A 19,721-nucleotide genomic window follows, 5' to 3' on the forward strand; every position below is an offset into this window, starting at 1 on the left:
CTATTATTAGGTATAAATGTAATCAAAATAAATTTTAAATTATTTGCTTATAATTTCATTGTCTAAAATCCTTTGGAAACAAAGACAAATATGAAATTTAGTTGAGCGGAAGGACAATGGGAAAGAGGTTCATTTTCCTCAAGATGTGAAGCTACTTGCCTTTAAAATAGTACGAATATCCAATTCAGGTAATGATTTTCTCTTTTAATTAGTCAAATATACATTAAATATAAAAAAATTAATGCTATGTATAATAGATGTGGCCTTGGACATTTTTAGTATTTGTTTATTTAGAAATGCCTTTAAAAATTAATGTGCACAGAACTAGGTCATCTACTAAAAGTCAAATCTATAAGTGCAAGTAGTGGGACTGCAGAGAGAATCCAGCAAAGGAATATGTAAAAGATTGGATAAATACATCAAATGAAGCTGTGGTCGTCCACTTTTGTGAAGACTGAAATATAAGTGTATAATCACTGGTGCAGATTCATCTAGTAAGCCTGTGTGATTATGCAGTTTCTAACCGACAGCATTTATTGACAGTTTGGATTTGCTCCAGGGGAAAGGAGCTTCTGGACTGTGAATACTGCCCCCATCTCTGCTTTCAGAGTCCTGTCTCTACAGAAGAAAACACTTTCCTAGGGACAGTTTCTTCTGTAGATGCAGTCTGTAGCTTGGAACTTAATTGCTGTCCATGCTGGGCTTTAATTATATGACATTGTTGGCACCCAGGTGCAAGAAGTATTTAAACACATAATGCCAAGAAAGGAGGTTTTCATGGGTAAGCTTAGAAGGGTTTAGAGATTCTATGCATGAAATTATTTCCCAAGGAGATATTTATCTATGATGGACGTAAATAGTTTTCTAGGGGTATTTTGAAGAGGTTCTTCAAACTTATGTCGTTGAAAAATTATTTCATTTGGAAATAACATCCCCCCCCCCTCCCTACATTCTGCCTTGATAATCTCTTACTGGAAGAAAGTGAAGCTGTTCAGAATTATTGCCATATGGGTTTCCCAGGCCTGGCATGGACACATTGAGAATGGTAAGACTGGAAGAACCCAGCAAGGAACATCAGTACATTAATTGCTGCCCACCCTGAGCAATAATTCTGGGTTTCTTCTCCCAAGTCTTCCCTAAAGGTCCATTCATTGCAGAGTCAAACAGACATCTTTTATAATTCATGTGGTAAGACATCCATGAATATACACATACTATCCCTGAAGTAGTTGTACATTACATTTTTTCTAGGTAGCTCCTTAATATTTGAATGAGCTTAATAAATACGAAAATGTATTGAAAGATCTTTGTAAAATGTTATGTAAATACATTTGTTTTAAGAATACTTGAATTTGCATTCTTCATAAATAAAAGTAAAAATTGGAGAGAATTTTTTCACTTCAAGGAGGATTGTTATGTTTAAAGAATCTGAAGTTATGTAGAATGTGAGCTATCATGTTTTGTTTCAGAATGATTCTGTATTAGTTTTAATTCTTTAAGTCTGATTTAATTGTGATTTTGACCATCAGTTATTGAATGAGGTAGTCCACATTGCCTAGATATTTGCTGTACCTGGTTACTATTGCACAAATAATTAAGTACAATATATCAGTTATGTTTTTCCTTTATGTTTAATAGAAGTTCTGTGAACACTGAGAATATATTACTTTTAGTGGTACACAGTTCTTGAGAAAAGTCTTCATTTTTACAATGCCATTTGTGGTATTTTTAGCAGCTTACTACAATATCATTGTAATAAAAATAAAGTGTACTCGGTGATGAGAGAGAAAATATTGTTAAAGACCTCTTGGGACAGGAAGAGGCTCAGTCCTAAGGTCACGTGCTTTTCATTTTCAGCTGCATCATTCTGACACGTTACTTTCAAAAAATAACTATAATATTGCTACATTGTCCATTATACTGAGAAGAACTTCCCTTGAACTTCACATGGAGATTGAGTAAAGCTCTTCTATTTGTTTTTTGAAGTACTCTCTCAGCTCAGGTCTCTTAGCCTTTAGTGTTGGTGTCAGCAAGCCATTTTGAACTGAGAACATATCAGAGTGGATGTGAATGGCTTTAACCTAAAAACCAAATGCAGAATACATCTTTATCAGGAATATAACACAGCATTCATAGCATACATGATAAAAGTAGACAGGCATATGGGAATAGAAATATTGATATAAAAACACTATGCCTATTTAAAAGTCAGAGTTATCCTAATAACATTTCAGCCTATTTGATATGTCTGAAAGCCATCTTTTTTCCTTCTTACTCCTCCATTTAGCCAGTCAACAGAAATGAGATAGTTCCTTACTCTGTGCCAGGCACTGAGGACACAAAGAGGGATCATGAGTGCCCCTGCCCTCGGGGAGTGCACACTGGCATCCAGTAGAGCAGACACACTGGGCAATTATTAGACAATGCGGTATACACAGGATGAAGGGCACCTAACTCAGTTATGGTAGGGAAGAGAGAGGAGCAGTCAGGGAAGCCTTCTCAAATCAGGTGAGTGTTAAAGAACGAGTAAGAGTTAACCAGCAAAGGAGGAGAGGTGGGTGGAGAAGGGCATTCCAGGCAGAGGCAACCCTATGAACAAAGCTATGGGAGTGAGAAATGGCAGAGTATGAAAAAGGAAATCCAAGTGATTTCTGTTGTAGTTACATAAAGTAGGAGGCAAAGCGGGTGAGAGATGAAGCTGAAGTGGTAGATGGGGCAGTTTATAGAGGAAGACAGTAGGAGATTTTTATACAGGCCAATGACATGGCTGAATATACAATTTATAAAGATCTCTCCAAGAGAAATGTGAAGATGGCTTTTAAGAATGTTAAGACTAGAAGCAGGGAAACCAATCAGAAGGACCTGACCAATCCACAGGAGAGAAGAAGATAAGGGCCTTATCTTCAGAAGTGGCAGAGACAGAGACAAGTAAGCAGTTCTAAGAGCGATTCAGAGATAAACGGGCAGGATGTAATAAAGAAGGAGGCAGGCAGCCTTGAGGACTTCCAGGTTTCTGGCTTGGAGGGCTGCATGGACAGTGGTGCCATTCACAGGAGAAATATAAAGTCTGGGGGGTGGGGCATGACAAGTCTGCGTTAAAAAAAAAAAGTTCTGCCAGAAAATGTGATCACATTATTGGAAGGAGGAATGGAGGGATCAGACTTAGTGTTCGTGTTGCCTATTTCCATGAGGCAGATTCCAGGCCTCCTCATGCAAAGTCTCTTTGCAAGGCTGAACGGGGGACCAGAGAGATAGATGAACTACCCTGGGAGGGCCTGGGCAGTCTCCTCCCACGTGGGATTCCAGCTGAAAGAGTGACTGACAGTTCAACCAGAATTTTATGATCTGGGCTTGAGCTGAATCCTGGAGTGACAGTGTCTCTAAGAAATTGTATCCTGACTGACAACTGGGTCTACATTCGATTATTTTGTTGAGACAACAGATCCATATTATTAAATAGCAAATGAATTGCTATATATAGACTTTAAAAAATTAACTCAAGGGCTTCCCTGGAGGTGCAGCGGTTGAGAATCCGCCTGCCAATGCAGGGGACACGGGTTCGAGCCCTGGTCTGGGAAGGTCCCACATGCCGCGGAGCAACTGGGCCCGTGAGCCACAACTGCTGAGCCTGCACGTCTGGAGCCTGTGCTCCACAACAAGAGAGGCCGCGATAGTGAGAGGCCCGCGCACCGCGATGAAGAGTGGCCCCCACTTGCCGCAACTAGAGAAAGCCCTCGAACAGAAACGAAGACCCAACACAGCCAAAAATTAATTAATTAATTAAAAAAAATTAACTCAAAATATATGTGCTAAATACATATATATTTTCACTTGTTGTTTTGCTTAATTGGCATTTATTGAGCAACTGCCATGTGTCAGGTATAGTGTAAGGTACCAGGGATACAAAGAAGAACAAGCACAATCTCTGCACACATGGAGCTTACAATCTAATGAGGGATGCTGCAGTATGATAATACTACTATAGGGACGAGCAGTTGTCAGTTGCTTTCCCAGTATCACTCCCCATCTTCCATGCTAATAAAACCCAGGTTTTGTTTGGGGCCATAATGGTCTATGTAAACTATGACAATCCTATGTCCTGATTTCCCAGGCTCCCTTGCGGCTAAGGGGTAGTCATAAGATCCATCTGTGGCTAGTGAGAAGGGAAAGTTTTTGCTTTCCTAATAAAAGGTTCAGACATACCTATTTCTACCCACTTTCTTTTTTTCCTTTCTTGAATATGGACAATGTCCAAAGCTGTAGCAGCCACATAAAGTGATAAGCCAACATACTAAGAAGGGAGAGTGGAAAGATAGGCACAGCCTAGGTCTTTGAGGACCTGTACCTGCCTTGGACTGCCTATCTTTGGACTTCTTATGTGAGAACACCACAAAAACACACCCTATGTGTTTAAGACCCTGAGGGTTTTCTTTTAGAGCTGAATGCCTTTCTGATATAGCACCTAACCCAGTCTCTGGAGCAGGAGTCATTGAAAAGGGATGCTTGAGTTGAACTCTGGAGGATAAGTAGGCTTTGGCCAGATGAAGATAGCAAGGGGAAGGGAGAGGCTGTTATATGGCTCTAGGCAGAGGCAACGTGTGCCAAAACACACTTGGGACATCACAAGTATAGGCTGAAGCAGGTGATACAAATAAAGACGAAGAAAGAGATGGGGCTGGGGAGATAGGCTGGGGCCAAATTACAAAGGATCAATATGCCAAGGTAGGGATTTTGGACATAATTCTTTAAACAATTTTTAATCAGTGAGAGACAGTACTAGAACGCGTCTTTGGAAAGATTACCCTGTTAAGAGAGGATTGAAATGAGGTAAAAGTGGAAGCTGGAAGACCAGCCAAAAGGCAAGACTGATGGTGATTTAGGCTATAAAGTTGGCTGTGGAGATGGAAATAGATTTGGGGAGTAGAAAGGACAGGACCCACAATTGGTTTGGGTAATTGGCAGAGAAAGAAATTTTAAGACTGGCTCTAGATTTCTGCTTGAGCAGAAAAACTGTAGGAGGAGCAGAAAGATTCTTTGGAGGCAGGAAGATCAAGTATTCATGTCAAGTTTGAAATGCTTCTGAGGCATCCAAGTGGTTTTTGGACATTGGATATATTAGTATTAGTATGTAGGACACAGCTTCAGCCTGGGCTTGAGACAGAGAAGGAGTTTCTTGAGGAGTAAAAAGGAACTGGGGTGTGGGTTACAGAAGCCAGGAGAACAAGAGTGAAAGGTTACTGTGTCATATGCTACTGTCATATGAGAATTGTTAATTAAAATCAATGGATACAATCAGGAAATGACTTATTTCAAAAATCAGTCTATGTACCACCTCACACCCATTAGGCTGGCTATTATCCAAAAGACAGAAAATAACAAGTGTTGGTGAGGATATAGAGAAACTGGAATATATACCCAAAAGAACTGAAAGCAGGATCTCAAAGAGATATTTGTACATCCATGTTCATAGCAGCATTATTCACAATAGCTAAAACAGGGAAGCAACCCAAATGTCCATCAGCAGATGAATGGATAGGCAAAATGTGGCATAGATATACAATGGAATATTATTTATATAAAGTAAGGAAATGCTGACACATGCTACAACATGGATGAACTTTGAGGGCGTTAGGCTAAGTGAAATATGCCAGTCACAAAAACACAACTACTTAGAGTAGTCAAAGTCATAGAGACGGAAAGTAAAATGGTGGTTTCTGGAGTCTGAGGGGAGGGAGGGAATTGGGAGTTATTGTTCAAGGGGTACAGAGTTTCATTCTACAAAATGAAAAGAGTTACAGAGATGGATGGTGGTGATGGTTGTACAACATTATGAATGTATTAATGCCACTGAACTGCACATGTAAAAAATGGTTAAGATGGTAAATTTTATGTTATGTGTATTTAACTACCAAAAATTAATAAATTGGAAAAAATCAATGTATGCAAATAGTTGCAAAAAATTCAACATATCAGTGATTGTTTTCCAAATCTCTGATGCTAACAGTCTAGTGTCCTGGCAGGTGGGTATTGTGATATGACAAAGAAGTCTTTCCTCAGAAAATTCTCCATTGCATTCACTGATTTTTCAGATCAAAGACTCAATATACAAAGAAGACTCCTAAAACAGCTACACTTTCTACTTCTTAAAAAGTTTTTAAGAAAAATTCTAACAAATTCTGGCATTTTTTAAACCCATGCTTATAATTTTAAAATGTGATAATTTTCAATTGAGCACAGCATTAATAAATGAGATTCGTCTTTGTCTCTTAGAAATTTGTTCAAATGAAGGATTCACTTTTGCTATAAAAAGAATAGCATTTTAAGGAATTCGTGTGTGGTGGGAAGGGGAGGACTGGACTTTAGGCTAAAATTAAAGCTAGCATTATAGGTAGCCGCCTCAACTTTACCTTACATACTGAAAGGATTTCTACTTGGATATCCAGTATAAATAACTGGAAATCTGAGGCTCTTGGCTAAAAAGAGGCATTATCGAATGTTTCAAAATTTGTTAAGGTTCTTGTAAAAAGTGTTTTGTTTGAAAATTCTCTCAACTCCAATATAAAATAAAATTTTTCTGAATTTTTTTCATGGCAAAATAATAAAAAAAAAAAAAAGAAAATTATCTCAGTGTTTTTGATGTTCAAAGAAGCAAGGATTTGGTAAGGAATAGGGCTGCCAGTTTTTGTACCCTCTGGAATATACTTTTTTCCTAATTTGTTTTGATCAAACATAAATCATCCTAGGGGATCCAAAAGTCACTGGAAACAGGTCCCAAGGGAGACGTTTTCAGACCATAGTGCACTGAGAGCTAGGGGTTCTGCAGTGGCCTCTGCTGGGGGTGGGTGTGGAGGTGGAGATGGGCGTGAAGGTGGAGTGTAGACAGACACGGGTGGGATGAGGTGGGGGAGAGGCAGAAGTGCATTGGAGGCGGGGTGGGGGAGGGATGAGTGAGGGGGCTGGGTTGAGGGGTGGGAGGTAGAAGACAGGCTCTGGCTCAAGCCCCAAACCTACTAGAGCAGCACTGCTCTTATGTTTTGTACATGCTCATAAGGTGCATATAAGATGTCATCTAAGTTCTGCTACTCAAGTTCAGAAATCACCATTTGATAACAAAACTAGCTAGCTTGAAGAAAATATGAACAAAATCCAAATCAAACTTAATCCTAGATACAGTGATTTAACTTAGTAACTCATGTTTACCTCCATGAAATGAAAAACTGAAAAATTGGCAGTGCTAATATCCTTAATTTTTTTTTTTAAAGTTCCTTTCTGATAGAAACAGTATCACATAAAGACTTCTGGCAAGTGTAAACAATCTATCCACCTTCTTCTGTAAATGAAATTAATCATATAATTTTATAGGAGATGCTAATGCCAAGATACAATTTCTACAAGTGTCCTGGCAGCCTGGGTTTCAGCTCATCTGCATTCCTAACAGCATGTGGAGAACATGTGTAATTGAGACAAGAGTCTATGTTCAGTACAGGGACTTGGGAGAACACCTTTGAAAATCCAGCAGTGACAGGCAGAAGCTTCAAACAACACAGTACAGGGAAGATGACTCTCATAGGGAGAGCTACATACACTATTTAGGTGGTAAGTAGAATGTAAAAGAAAACACTATGATCTGAGGAAGAAAGAACTGCATCAGCTGGTAGATTCTGAGTATCTGTCAAACCAGCAACCTGTAGCAAGCCTAAAGTGCTGACTGGGGCATCTGCAGTTCAATGTGGCTCTCTACAACATAGTCTCTGCCTGAGGAGAGGAAACACAATTAAATACAACCTTGCGGGAAGCCAAGCAATATGGCACTCAGCTCACCTTTCAGCCACTTAGTGAGCAGATCAGAGCGGCACTACTGCCAGTCCCTGCTCCAGTCTGACCTACAGCCCTGGGTCTATTTAAATTCTTCCATGAAAATACCTATACAAATTTCTCCAGTGACTAAAAGTCTAATCAGTAAGTGGGAAAAAAATGAGTCAAAACAGTTCTTTAACTGACCTTAACTGTGGGCCCCAAACCTATAGTTAGTTTTTTTTTCAGACGTAAACCAATGGTAAAACCAATTTTCATTTTTTATAAATAATTACATATTTTCTAATAAAACCAAACTGTTGAATTATGGGGAAAAAAAGGAACGAGAGTCTTTAGTTTCCCTTTATGCCTAACACAACATAAAACTTGTTTTCCAGTTTGCAATAAGCAAAGTTTTTGTTGAGGAAAGCAGGAAGGAGATGCTTAATGTTACCTCCCTCTCTGAAACTACACTCTTGTCACAGAAAAGTGATTCTATAGTTTGTTTTTTTTTAATTTAAAGATACTATAACATTTAAATATTATATTGGAATATAATGCCTCAAAAGTGTCAATGTATGCCAACTCATTAAAGCACAGAAATTTTCATCATTCTGAAAAAAAAAACAAGAGTATTTAAAATCTTTCAATGGTATTACTCAGTGAAACACTTTAACACACAATATTGCTTGCAGATAATAAACACAGAGTGAATAATTTAGGACAAGAGAAGTTTTAAAATTTTAAATTAATTAGGGAAATGCTCAATTCATCTCTGATTTAAAGGTAAATTGATTAGGTAAGTATTCATTTCAATGACAAGAAATACAGTAAAATATATTTAGCAAGGGCTTTGCAGTCAGAATTTGAAAACTATCAGGTTTCAAAGTTCACTTTGTATTTTACATGCCTATGCAAACTAATAAGGCATAGAAATGTCAAAAAAATGGTTAAATCACAGTTAAGTATGCTCAGATACTTCCCAAGAACCTACATATTTTAATTATTGATAACCATTATTTTAAATGCTTCTTATCTACTCATTAAATCTCCGTAAATTGATAATGGTTGGCCCAGTTCTAGGAATTGTCTGTTTCTGGAAATTAAATTACATTAATTTTTCATCTAATTCAAAGTTTCATTCAGATCAACGCTGCCCAGGAAGTCTGAACTCCTAAAGCTTCTGTTGAATGATTTAAGCCTTGGGCTTGGATATCTATTTGGCGGGGGGTGGGGGTGGGTAAAAAGTTAGCATTAAGCCTTAACTGATCATTCCTTTTTGAGGAAAAGGGGAAAGGACTAGCTGACAATAGATTATGGATTAACTCAAGTAATTTATGTTGAGCTTTGGAACACAACTAGGAGCACACACCAACAAAGAGGAGAATGAGAACAGAGAAAATGAAGAGGTAACAGCCTTGGCAATAAAACTCAGGCCTTTGGGATGCCACATGACTTCTCTGTATTTGAGGTTACCATGGCGAGGGCCGATTATTAGAGCAGAAACTTTGCTTAAGGTGTATGGAAAGTCAAGACTACGTCTCCTCTCAGTAAAAGCTCTAACTTGAGCAATGGTTAACACTGGAACCTTAACCAAAGGTTTCTCTTAAACATAAGCTTAAGAGTGGTAGTCTTTTCCAAGGAGAGGAATCTGTTAACAATTCTCCACCTGCTCGGAGGCAGGTCACGCAGCCCACATCCAGCAGGGGGCATGCAAGCCTTGGGAATCACAAGGGTATCCGCAGGATCCCCAGGGCGTCCCCAGCGCCCTTACAGCCAACCATTCAGGTAATAGGGAGCCCAGATCAACCAGGTCTCCAACCACTCATTTGTGGCGCCTGCTCTACAGGATCACATCTACAGTCACACAGCTCCCCGTAATGGAAGAGCAATGAAGTCAGTTTTAGCAAATTTAGAAATTTAATTATCATGCCGGAACTGACCTTGCATTCAGGAAGATAAATATGACTTGCCTGAATGCCTCAGATTTTACAATTTTTTAAAATAAGGATGTATTCATCCAGGCCTTATTTGCCCTAAAACACACTGACAGATGAGGGTAAAGCAGTTTCTCTCAAGCTAGATTAACATAAAGATCCATTTCAAAAGAAAAACAATTCCCACAAACCCTGAAACTATATTTAGATTTCCTCAGTTTGAAACTTAAGAAATTAAAGTCTTAATCTGTGGAAATGTTTTCTAATTGTCAAACAACTGCTGTAAGAATTTATATTTAAAACCGGTTTAAGAATGTTTTTAGGTTAACATCAAAATGAGCATATATAAAGGGGCTTCCCTGGTAGCGCAGTAGTTGAGAATCTGCCTGCCAATGCAGGAGACACGGGTTCAAGCCCTGGTCCGGGAAGATCCCACATGCCGCGGAGCAACTAAGCCTGCGAGCCACAACTACTGAGCCCATGTGCCACAACTACTGAAGCCCAAGTGCCCTAGAGCCCATGCTCCGCAACAAGAGAAGCCACCACAGTGAGAAGCCCGTGCACCACAACAAAGAGTAGCCCCCGCTCACCGCAACTAGAGAAAGCCCGTGCGCAGCAACGAAGACCCAACGCAGCCAAAAGTAAATAAATAAATAAATTTATATATATATAAAAAAGAACGTATAAAATTTAAAATTCTCATAAACCTCGCAGGTCCTTAATACTATATTTGGGGACACGGTTGGAGAGCCATTTTATGAAAAACAATTATATTAAATAAATAATAGGAAATTTTTAAAAATCAGCATATTAATATTTTTCTGTTTGAAGAATTTTTCTTTTTGAATTTGTGACTAAAGAGGATTATAAATGGCATGTGTAAGTAGGACCAAGTATGCTTATGAACTCAGTTACAAAAAAGAACCCCAACCTTGCAAAGACAGAAAGTCTTAGAGATCTGCTGTGTCCACTCCCAACACACTCTTTGTTTCCTCCTCTTTGTTCAGGGCATGCTGGGCTGACAGATCACTGGCCCCAGGAGTGCAGTCTTTCTGATGTCCTAGCAAGTAAGCTTGCCTGCTGCAGCCAATAAGACAGTCCCCATAAAAATAAAAATAAGACAGGACTCTGGTCTTGAGTACTGTACGCAGCTTGGAGACACACCATGTAGACATGCTCTACCAGTTACGGCTAGGGTAATATTTCAGCTTTATGAACATCTGTGATTATGAGGACAATGAGCACAGTCTCACTCAGCCTACGACTGATTTTAGTCAGGATGCAGGCTGTTGCAAAGTCAGCTTAGAACAGGCCTTCAGGGGTCCGTTGGTACACAGCCTGCCTGCAGGCCACAGCGTGGAGGATAGGGAATCTAGGTCAGGGTCACTGTTGGTTACTTTAATTCTCATCCCTGCATAAAGGGCAGTAACAGGTATGGAGAAGGTAACAGTTACCTGTTCAAAAGAATGGAGTCCACTTTCTTTTCCTAACCTCACCATATCTTCCAAAATGGCTTTCTTCAGCTCCTGAATTGAACCATATAGGTAAAATTACAAGGCAGAAACACATTTCAAAATGGAGATAGAAGAATCAATGAGTTGTGAGCAAAGTACAACTGGCAATCATACCAACACTCCCCCCACCCTTCAAACCCCCAACTGGGGCTGACGCTCCCTGGCAGCAAGCCAGTCACCACCCATCATCTGGCAAGTAAGTGCCCGCATGGCCTAAGGAGTGTCCAACAACAGGCTAAGGGACCACTCAATTTTGTTTTTTAAAGCAGACCTCTGGTCAGCCTAGTGAGTCTCAGGGGCCCTGTCACCTCCAGAAGAGCCCAGGGCCTGGTGGGAGCTCTAGGGTTCATGGCTGCTGCTAAGAAACAGATCATGTGACTGAGGGGCCGACGCTGAGTCAGGGCACAGAGGTCATCTTCCATAGGACTGTACATGTGCCAGGAGAAGGCTTCTGGAAGGTGTCAGCGGCAAATGTTCTAAGCAGGGAGAACTGTGCTCCTTTTTCAATTCCATGACTGTCTCTCTAAGCCCAGTAGATACAAAAGCTACCTCACATTAGGAGAGAGCAGGGCCAGTGAGTCAGAAGGCCTACTCTCACATCTGACACTGCTGTTAACCAGCTGTGTGGCTTTGGGCAAGCCGCCTCCCTCTCTGGACTCTCCTGCAAGCTGCAAAACAACAGGGCTGGACAAGCTTTCTCTGATGTCTCCTGGCTGGAAAATTCAATAGTTTATCAAGTGTTCTAAGAAGAGATATGAGCTCCTTCTACAACAATGACAAAAGACAAACCTCTGGTTTAGGATTCCCACCATTTATAAAATAAAGTTAGAAATTTCCCTATAGGTTCAAATTTCACTTGGGCTACTGTTTTTGTATGTCCTCTCATTATGCAGTATCACAGAAGGTCCAGCAGTCTTTTGGGAAACAGCCCCAAGGTACAGACCTTATTTGTGCAGAGCTCTGCATACGTCCCTTCAATTCCTCTCTTCTGGGCCCAAGAGGGCACGACTTCCAGGTCGGGCACGACAATGCCCACCAAAAAGGCCTGCGATCCCACCAAAGGAAAACACAGTTATGACAAAAGCTTTTAAAGTGGTTATTTGTGGTCCAGCGTTAATACTAATCTCTTGGTATTCTCAGACTCCACTCTTTTCTAAAAATATGTATATGTTTATGTTATGAAACATTTCCACCAACATATCACACATTCTTGACAGAAATATTCTTGAATATTTCTGATATATTTCCCTAACTTCGTAAAAAATTAATTAATAAAAAATAAGCTTAAGAAGATTAGGAATCAGTAAGGTTAGTCCTGTATGTACCTTTGATTCTCATGCCAATCTTAAATGAGTACATCTTTAGGATACTAATCAACCAACTCTATAATCCAAAACACATACATTTCTAAGGATTTCCAGACCATTTTGAAACTGATTCATTAGTATGGTCCTCATTCTTTAAGAACACCATTTTAATTTTTAAAGCATTTTCTTAAAAAATAATTTAATAGTCTTTAATTACATATATCCAATGATAGCACAGAATATATTCACAGTGATCTTTCTGACTTCAGATCTAAATGATACCAGAAAGCAGAATAAATATAAATCCTCTTCAAATAATTTAATCCTGTACTATATTAGCACATTAGCTTAATATATTAAGATATATCATCAGTATCATTATTTGCAATACTGCACCTATTTATCTGTAAAGTTCTTATGTGTATTTCAAAATCAAAACAGCAGAAACCCTGAATCTTGCTTCAGCATACTACCTCAAAATTCCTCTTGGAAGTAGACGGAGCATAAGTTAAAAGTACTGGGAGGGCTTCCCTGGTGGCGCAGTGGTTGAGAATCTGCCTGCCAATGCAGGGGACACGGGTTCGGGCCCTGGTCTGGGAGGATCCCGCGTGCCGCGGAGCGACTAGGCCCGTGCGCCACAACTGCTGAGCCTGCGCGTCTGGAGCCTGTGCTCCGCAACAAGAGAGGCCGCGATAGTGAGAGGCCCGCGCACCGCGATGGGGAGTGGCCCCCACTTGCCGCAACTGGAGAAAGCCCTCGCACAGAAACGAAGACCCAACACAGCCAATAAATAAATAAATAAATAATTAATTTAAAAAAAAAAAAAAAAGTACTGGGAATGTTATTACTACTACTTTAAGCAACTTATTTACCTAACTGCAATTTACCAAACTATAAGCAATTAAGATTTCTCCCTTAGAAAGGCATTTTCTCTCATGATCCTATACGCCGGAGAATACCAGTATCTGATTGGAAATTAGTGTTCATCACTTTAATCAAATACCAGTTACTTAGGAAATCATTCCCAAAGTACTCATCAGGCCCAAAGTACGTGTGGGAGGGCTGAGGCCTAGGGGACTCACCTTTAAGCTGTCCCCATGGACATACACTTGTGCAACAGGCTCGCTCCGGATGTAGATGTTCTCAATCATCTCGGGTGCAATATATTCTCCCTGAGCAAGTTTAAATATGTGCTTCTTCCGATCAATAATTTTAAGAGTTCCAGCCTGTGGAATTGGACAAGCGGCTTCATAAAATGGCGGCATTCCCAAGCCTGAGCCCCTCACTCATTAGTGCCATAGCCCCTCACCTCCCCAACCCCTGGTCTCACCCTGCAAGCCCCACCGGATCTGCTCGTGCACCTGACATCTCTGCTCTCATGGAGCCACTGCACGGCTGGAGAGGGACGCCGTGAACAAGGGTGGATGGCTCCCAAGCTCTGCTGGGCCCTGAGTGCCCACTGTCCTGTCCCCTCACCATGTGCCCTACTCCCCCTCCCACCCCTGACACCCTGGTGCCCAGCAACAGGTGCCCTCCTCCTCAGAAGGACACCCACCTTCCCATCAGGGCTCCTCTCACCCAGGCCCTCGCTCCAGCTGTCCCTTTTCTCAGCAGCATCTTCAGATTCTCCCCCTTGAACCATGCTTAGGCCACCACTCCCAAAGAGCAGCCTCTCCATCCTTCAGCACATAGCACAGCTCTGGCAGAGGACCCCAGGTGGCATTAGGAGCCCTCTCCCTCCAGGACCTCTGCAGCAGGCAGGCCACCCCTTGGGCAGTGAGTGCTTGTGCCCCTGGCCTCCAGGACCCCCACTCACCTCCCTGACTCCCTTCAATCTTTTTGAATTTCCAAGGTGAATAGGTGGGTCTCTCTCCTTTGGCTCTCTCCTTGAATGTTGCAACTTCCTCACCTTCACTGATGATGCTCCTTGAGGTGACCACCATTTATCTCCTAAGTGGCCACTCCTGCATATGTCTGAGCTTCCAGCCAGAGCTCTTCACTGAGCCCCAGACCCAGAACCTCACTATCCTCCAAACACTACAAAAACCAGGCCTTTTCCCTGCACAATGCAACATGCCCTAAAGGAAGCTCATCCTTCTCCTCCTCAAGCCTGTCCCATTCCCCAAGCCCCAAACCTGGAGATGGCCTTGCCATTGGCCTCTCCTGGGACTTCCAGCAGTCAGGCTCATCTGTCCTCACTCATAAATCCTTCTCACAGCCACCTCCTCCTCCATCAAAACCACTTCCTTACTGAACGTGTGCACACACTCTGGCCCTGCTCTATCTGTTCAAGCATCAGAACTAGGGTAGTCTCGCCAGAAGAGAAAAACAAACAGGCCTTGTTTTGCTCAAAATCCAGGCTGGACATCAGGGCCTTTCCCTACACTGGCTTCTTTGGTCCTCGTGGCACCCCATGAGCTGGGTGTCATCACCTCCATTTCATAAATGGTGAAGGTGAGTATTAGAGAGGTCAGTTAACTCCTCCAAGGCCACACAGCTAGGAGGTGGGAGAACCAGGACTTAAATCAGGTCTTTCTGGATCAGAAACTTAGACCTTTTCCTTGATCTATCTAATACTATTTCAAAATAGTAATAATTTAAAAAACTGACTCCCACAGACTGCCTGCCTACTGCCTTGGGCTCTGAGTTCAGGCACAGCACTAGGTGCTTCACATGAATCAATTTACTTGCTTCTCACAACACCCTGCAAGGTGGGTGGTTTCATCCAAGTTACAGAGCATCAGTGGCAGATCCAGAGTTTTGTGGGACTTCAAGTTTTTTCCAGTTTTGAGACCCCCACCTTTAAGAAAAATAATATAAAATGAAGTGCAGAGCCTTGAAAGGGGCCTATGCAAGTGAAGGCTGAAGCCTAGGCTTCGTTAGCTGATGGGACAATCTACCCTCTGCCAGTGTCCAGGGTCCTGCTGCTTCTCCAGCCTCCCTCCTCCACACCTGCGGGCCCTCAGAATTCCTTGCCTCACACCTCTAGTGTCTCTCTACTTAGCACATGCTATTACTCCTGCCCTGACTGTCCTTCCCACTCTCCCCTCTCCTCTTGGAACACGACTTAAATCCTGAGACTCAGAGCCAGTAGGCGCTTGTCCTTCTCCGCTAGGTGAGCATGGCCCTCATCTCATGCCCATCACACTGGGCTGGGAACTGTCTAAAGATGTGTCTCTCCCCTGAGCGTAGTCCCTGGCCCAGGGAAACATCCATGTCTGCTGCAAGAGTGAGGGTTTCTCAAAGTGAAACGCGCAGTTCCAAACAGGGGCAAGTCAGCTCACCAGCCCAGAGGGCCCCTGGAGGGCTCAACATCATTCACCTGTCTGATAAATTCAACATCTCAGAACTCCACCCAAAATCATAGCAATTTCCCAGAGACACAGGAAAGGTTTCCTGGGGTGGGCTGCTACAGGTGGAGGCTCTCGGTTTCAGTGACATAGTTTTTTTCTGGTCATAGTTTCCATCTAAGCATCTCCTGTGTGCCAGGTACTGTGCTAAGGGCTTTACAGGTATAATCTCATTTGTTCCTTACAACAATGACCATAGGGGTAAGCAGTGTTATTATCTCCATTTTACAAATGACAGAATGAGGCACCATTACTGATTCTGGCTAGAAGATGGGGGCCACCGCTAAAGAATGCCATGTAGCCTTACTTTCTTATTCTATAACTGAGTCAATACGGAGCCCCAGAGAGGGATGAAGCTTTGCTCAAGGTCCCAAGAGCAGCTGCTAGCAGAGACAAAGGAACGCCAGCATCCTCCTGCCCAGCTCCAAGTTCTTCACACTGCTCAGTGCCACCTCTCAGCTGGCGGCCAGTGTCCATGGGCTCCCAGGCCCTGCCTTTCTCAGATCTCCCAGAGTTACGAGCCCCATGATCCTTGTACTTCATCCATCGGATTCCAGAACACTGTCAGATCTCTTCCTGGAAACCTCTTAAGGGTAGGGGGTAGGCCTCAAACTCCAGTTCTACGCTCCCCAAAGATCCCTGTCACCTTCATCAGGAGGATGCAGGAGGAGGCTCTGGGGGCGAGGTAAAGAGGTATTCTGGAATGATTACTTGTCAGGGTGGATATAAAGACTCCTGCCTCAGAGTGAATCAGATTATACACACCCCCACCACCAACATGTGTGGAGGCCTACGGTTCCAAACATACGTACTGGCAGCCACTTCCCAATGTCTCCAGTGTGAAGCCAGCCGTCGTCATCCAGGGCCTCCTTTGTCCTCTCCGGATCTTTCAAGTAACCTTTGAACACATTTGGTCCTCTCACACATATCTGTAGGGACAAACACCCGGTTTCTCTCAGCCCACAGCATAAGGAATCCTGATATGAGGCTGTCACGAGGCATGTGTAGAAAAATGTACACTATCCCTCAGGAAACCCACTGTGGAAACTACCATGATGGAAACAGAGGACAGGAATAGCCGCCAGCGTTCTCAACTGTCTCCTGCCTTCTCTCAAGCAGTGCCCTCTCCAACTACCTCTCTGCCGTCCCTTCTTCCTCAGGAACACTGCGGCCTTTGGTATGCGCTGCTATGTGACACTGGATGGGGTCTCATCAGATACTGAAAGCTGGCTGATTCTATCAGAGATGCTTGAGCCCCCTGCTTCATGACCAGACACTCAGCTTTCCTATCTACTCCCATGGAATGAACAAGCACAGGCCAGCTCCATCTACCCCGTCTGGCCTATTTGCAAATGGTCATGTTTCTGCCTGCACAGATACACAGCAACAAGCTGTGCCAGTTAAGGAAAAAACGGATTTTTAAAATAGTCTGCGAGTTCCAAAGCTTGTTTTGGACCAGCCCAGTCCCAGCCTTGAGGGTTGGTTACTTCATAAACAGGAGAGAAAATGCTCAATTCAGTTGAGTCAAATTAATCAATAATATAAAGTGACTTTACACATAGGGTGAAAGGAAAACAATTCCATCTCCATTTTTTTTTCTTTTACTCGCTACATGTAGAGCATCCACAAACATGAATGGCTAAACGCTCAAGTTTACCTCTCCTTCTCCTTTGCTGGTCCAATAGTTCAGTTCCTTGACATCGACGAGCTTGATATGATTGCAGGGCAGAGGTGCTCCTACGTGTCCTAGAACACCAGAACAATGTGCATTTGTCAGTGTTCAGATCAATTTCAGCACTGAAGATGCTCCACGCCATGTGAAACCCCTCAAGTGGTCAAAGTGGGGAATCGTGGATGGAAAGCAATACACCTTTAGATGGGCGTTTGTCACAAGCAAGCATTGATGATAAAACAAAGTTCTGGAGAAAGGAGAGGCCAACCTCAGCTGGGCCTTTGTTTTACATCTGATTCTTAAACAGCCGGTCAGGCTTACATGGCCCAGAGTCAACCTGTACAGGGTCTCTGGGGAGGCTCATACCCACACCAACCACATAGTCAGGATTTTTTATATTAAAACACTTTCCCCATCATTAGATCATATGTTTTGGTTTGGGGATCATAAAATATAGTCATTATTGCTTTTTCTTCCAGTCACCAGACTGTTGAAATGGAAAACAAGGATGAGGCAACTCGCCACCCCGCCCCCCCAAATAAGACTTCAAATTTTCTTGGTCTTATATACTCCAACCACAAAACTACATCTAAGTCATTTTCTAGTAATTGTGGTTGTTACACAATTCACTGGCAAGGCGCAGGATTTTTAAGCAGGTGCTGGCCAAGGTCCTGAAATAAAGTGAGCCACGTAAACAAAAAGCAGGCTGTGACACTTTCATTTCTCTTTTAAATGAGAGACCGCCAAATCTTTTACAATATCGTACAAAGATACTGATCCTCTCATACTCAATAACCTTTGCAAGTTTTTATGGTAAGGATGCATAAAAAAGGTAAAACCTCAAAAGCCTCACATAGGAAAATGTAGGACATCATAAGAGGGAAGAAACTGTCCAAAGGAAGGGTATACATGTAAATGATCAGTAAATATGATCGTGGTAACAAGAAAAAAGTTAATGAGCCAGGACCTCAGAAAATGGTCCGTGTAGTAAAGTTGCCAGTGGTAGGGAGATCAAAAACTTCACATACAAGATAGGCTTTATTCAGCTAGAGTTTAAGGAGATAAAACTTGTGTACCTGACTTCGCCAAATGTGATTTCAATTTAGAATCCACCTATCATGTTTCTGCTGACTACCTCAAGGTGCTCTGAAAATAGTATTGCACTACTAAGCATATTTCTTTTCTGTGCACATCATCCCAAGTTTTCTAGTTTGTAGTTGAGCAAACTTAAGCGTGAAGGGTGGCTCCAGGCTCACAGAGGAAGTTGGTATCCTGAAGAATTCTTTTGCTGAGTGTTTTTCAGATGATTGTATTTGGTCTAAATTTAGTGACAGCCAATACATGGGCTACCTACTGCTTCCTCCTTGCCCTGAAAGATAGGTCCCTTCAGAATGAGGCTGTGGATAGTAGCTGCTCCTTTCTGAGGCTGCCACTGCCTTTTAGATGTTGCTATCACAGGAGACCAAAGTTCCAAAGAGCCTCTGAAATGGCTCTTCAAGAAACAGCGCACTGGCTGCTATAAACTTGCCTCTCCTTCCTAAATCATATCCAATTCACAGCCTGCTTCCTTCATTCTGAAATGATTGTAAGCAAGACTCTGTGATATTTAGAAACTATAAAATCCAATATATTGATATCATAGGCATTTTTCTACCTGGAGCTGTATTTTGTGATCTATTACTTTTTTTTAACATGACTTCTATTTATTTATAAAAGAAATAGGAAAATACAAAAAATAGTAGGAAATAACAAAAATATGTAACAAAAAAAAAAACAGATCCATAATGCCACAACGCAGACAAAACCACCATCATTGTTTTTCTTCTGTTTCTTCTGCTGTTTCCTAAGTGCCCATGTAAATATACTTTTCCATGAGGAAGTTTTAGAACCTGCTGTCCTAACTCATTCCCACATCTCCAGCCAATCCTACCTGATGTCCAGTCCCCGGGTGTAGTGAAGGTACATCCAGCTGTGCACTCAGTTTGGCCATAACCTTCATAGACCTTCAAGCAAAACACAGAAACCATACTGTAGGCGCACACCTGCCTGCAGATAGCTGGCTGCCCTTTTCAGCCAGCTAACCTCTCATGGAGCATCTGGTTGCTCCATGCTGGGGACAGTGGGAGGGGAGGTGCTCTGGAAGTAGG

The 19,721-nt window shown here is 42.1% G+C and overlaps 1 protein-coding gene across 4 annotated transcripts in view; it reads right to left on the reverse strand.

The window, feature by feature from the left end:
- Nucleotides 1-1,479: 1,479 nt before the first annotated feature.
- The window catches only part of ACSL6 (acyl-CoA synthetase long chain family member 6), a 71,458-nt gene continuing 53,216 nt past the window's right edge, over nt 1,480-19,721 (reverse strand). For all 4 annotated transcript variants that reach the window (XM_036846770.1, XM_036846771.1, XM_036846772.1 and 1 more), the window contains 7 exons: nt 19,505-19,577; nt 17,560-17,648; nt 16,715-16,831; nt 13,635-13,778; nt 12,189-12,290; nt 11,186-11,257; nt 1,480-2,081 (listed from right to left, as the gene is read on the reverse strand). In XM_036846770.1, the coding sequence (XP_036702665.1) occupies nt 1,944-2,081; nt 11,186-11,257; nt 12,189-12,290; nt 13,635-13,778; nt 16,715-16,831; nt 17,560-17,648; nt 19,505-19,577 (735 nt within the window). In that variant the 3' untranslated portion in view covers nt 1,480-1,943. The remainder of the gene's footprint in view (nt 2,082-11,185; nt 11,258-12,188; nt 12,291-13,634; nt 13,779-16,714; nt 16,832-17,559; nt 17,649-19,504; nt 19,578-19,721) is intronic.

This window comes from Balaenoptera musculus, chromosome 3 (genome assembly GCF_009873245.2).
Source record: "Balaenoptera musculus isolate JJ_BM4_2016_0621 chromosome 3, mBalMus1.pri.v3, whole genome shotgun sequence".
Taxonomy (NCBI): Eukaryota; Metazoa; Chordata; class Mammalia; order Artiodactyla; family Balaenopteridae; genus Balaenoptera; species Balaenoptera musculus.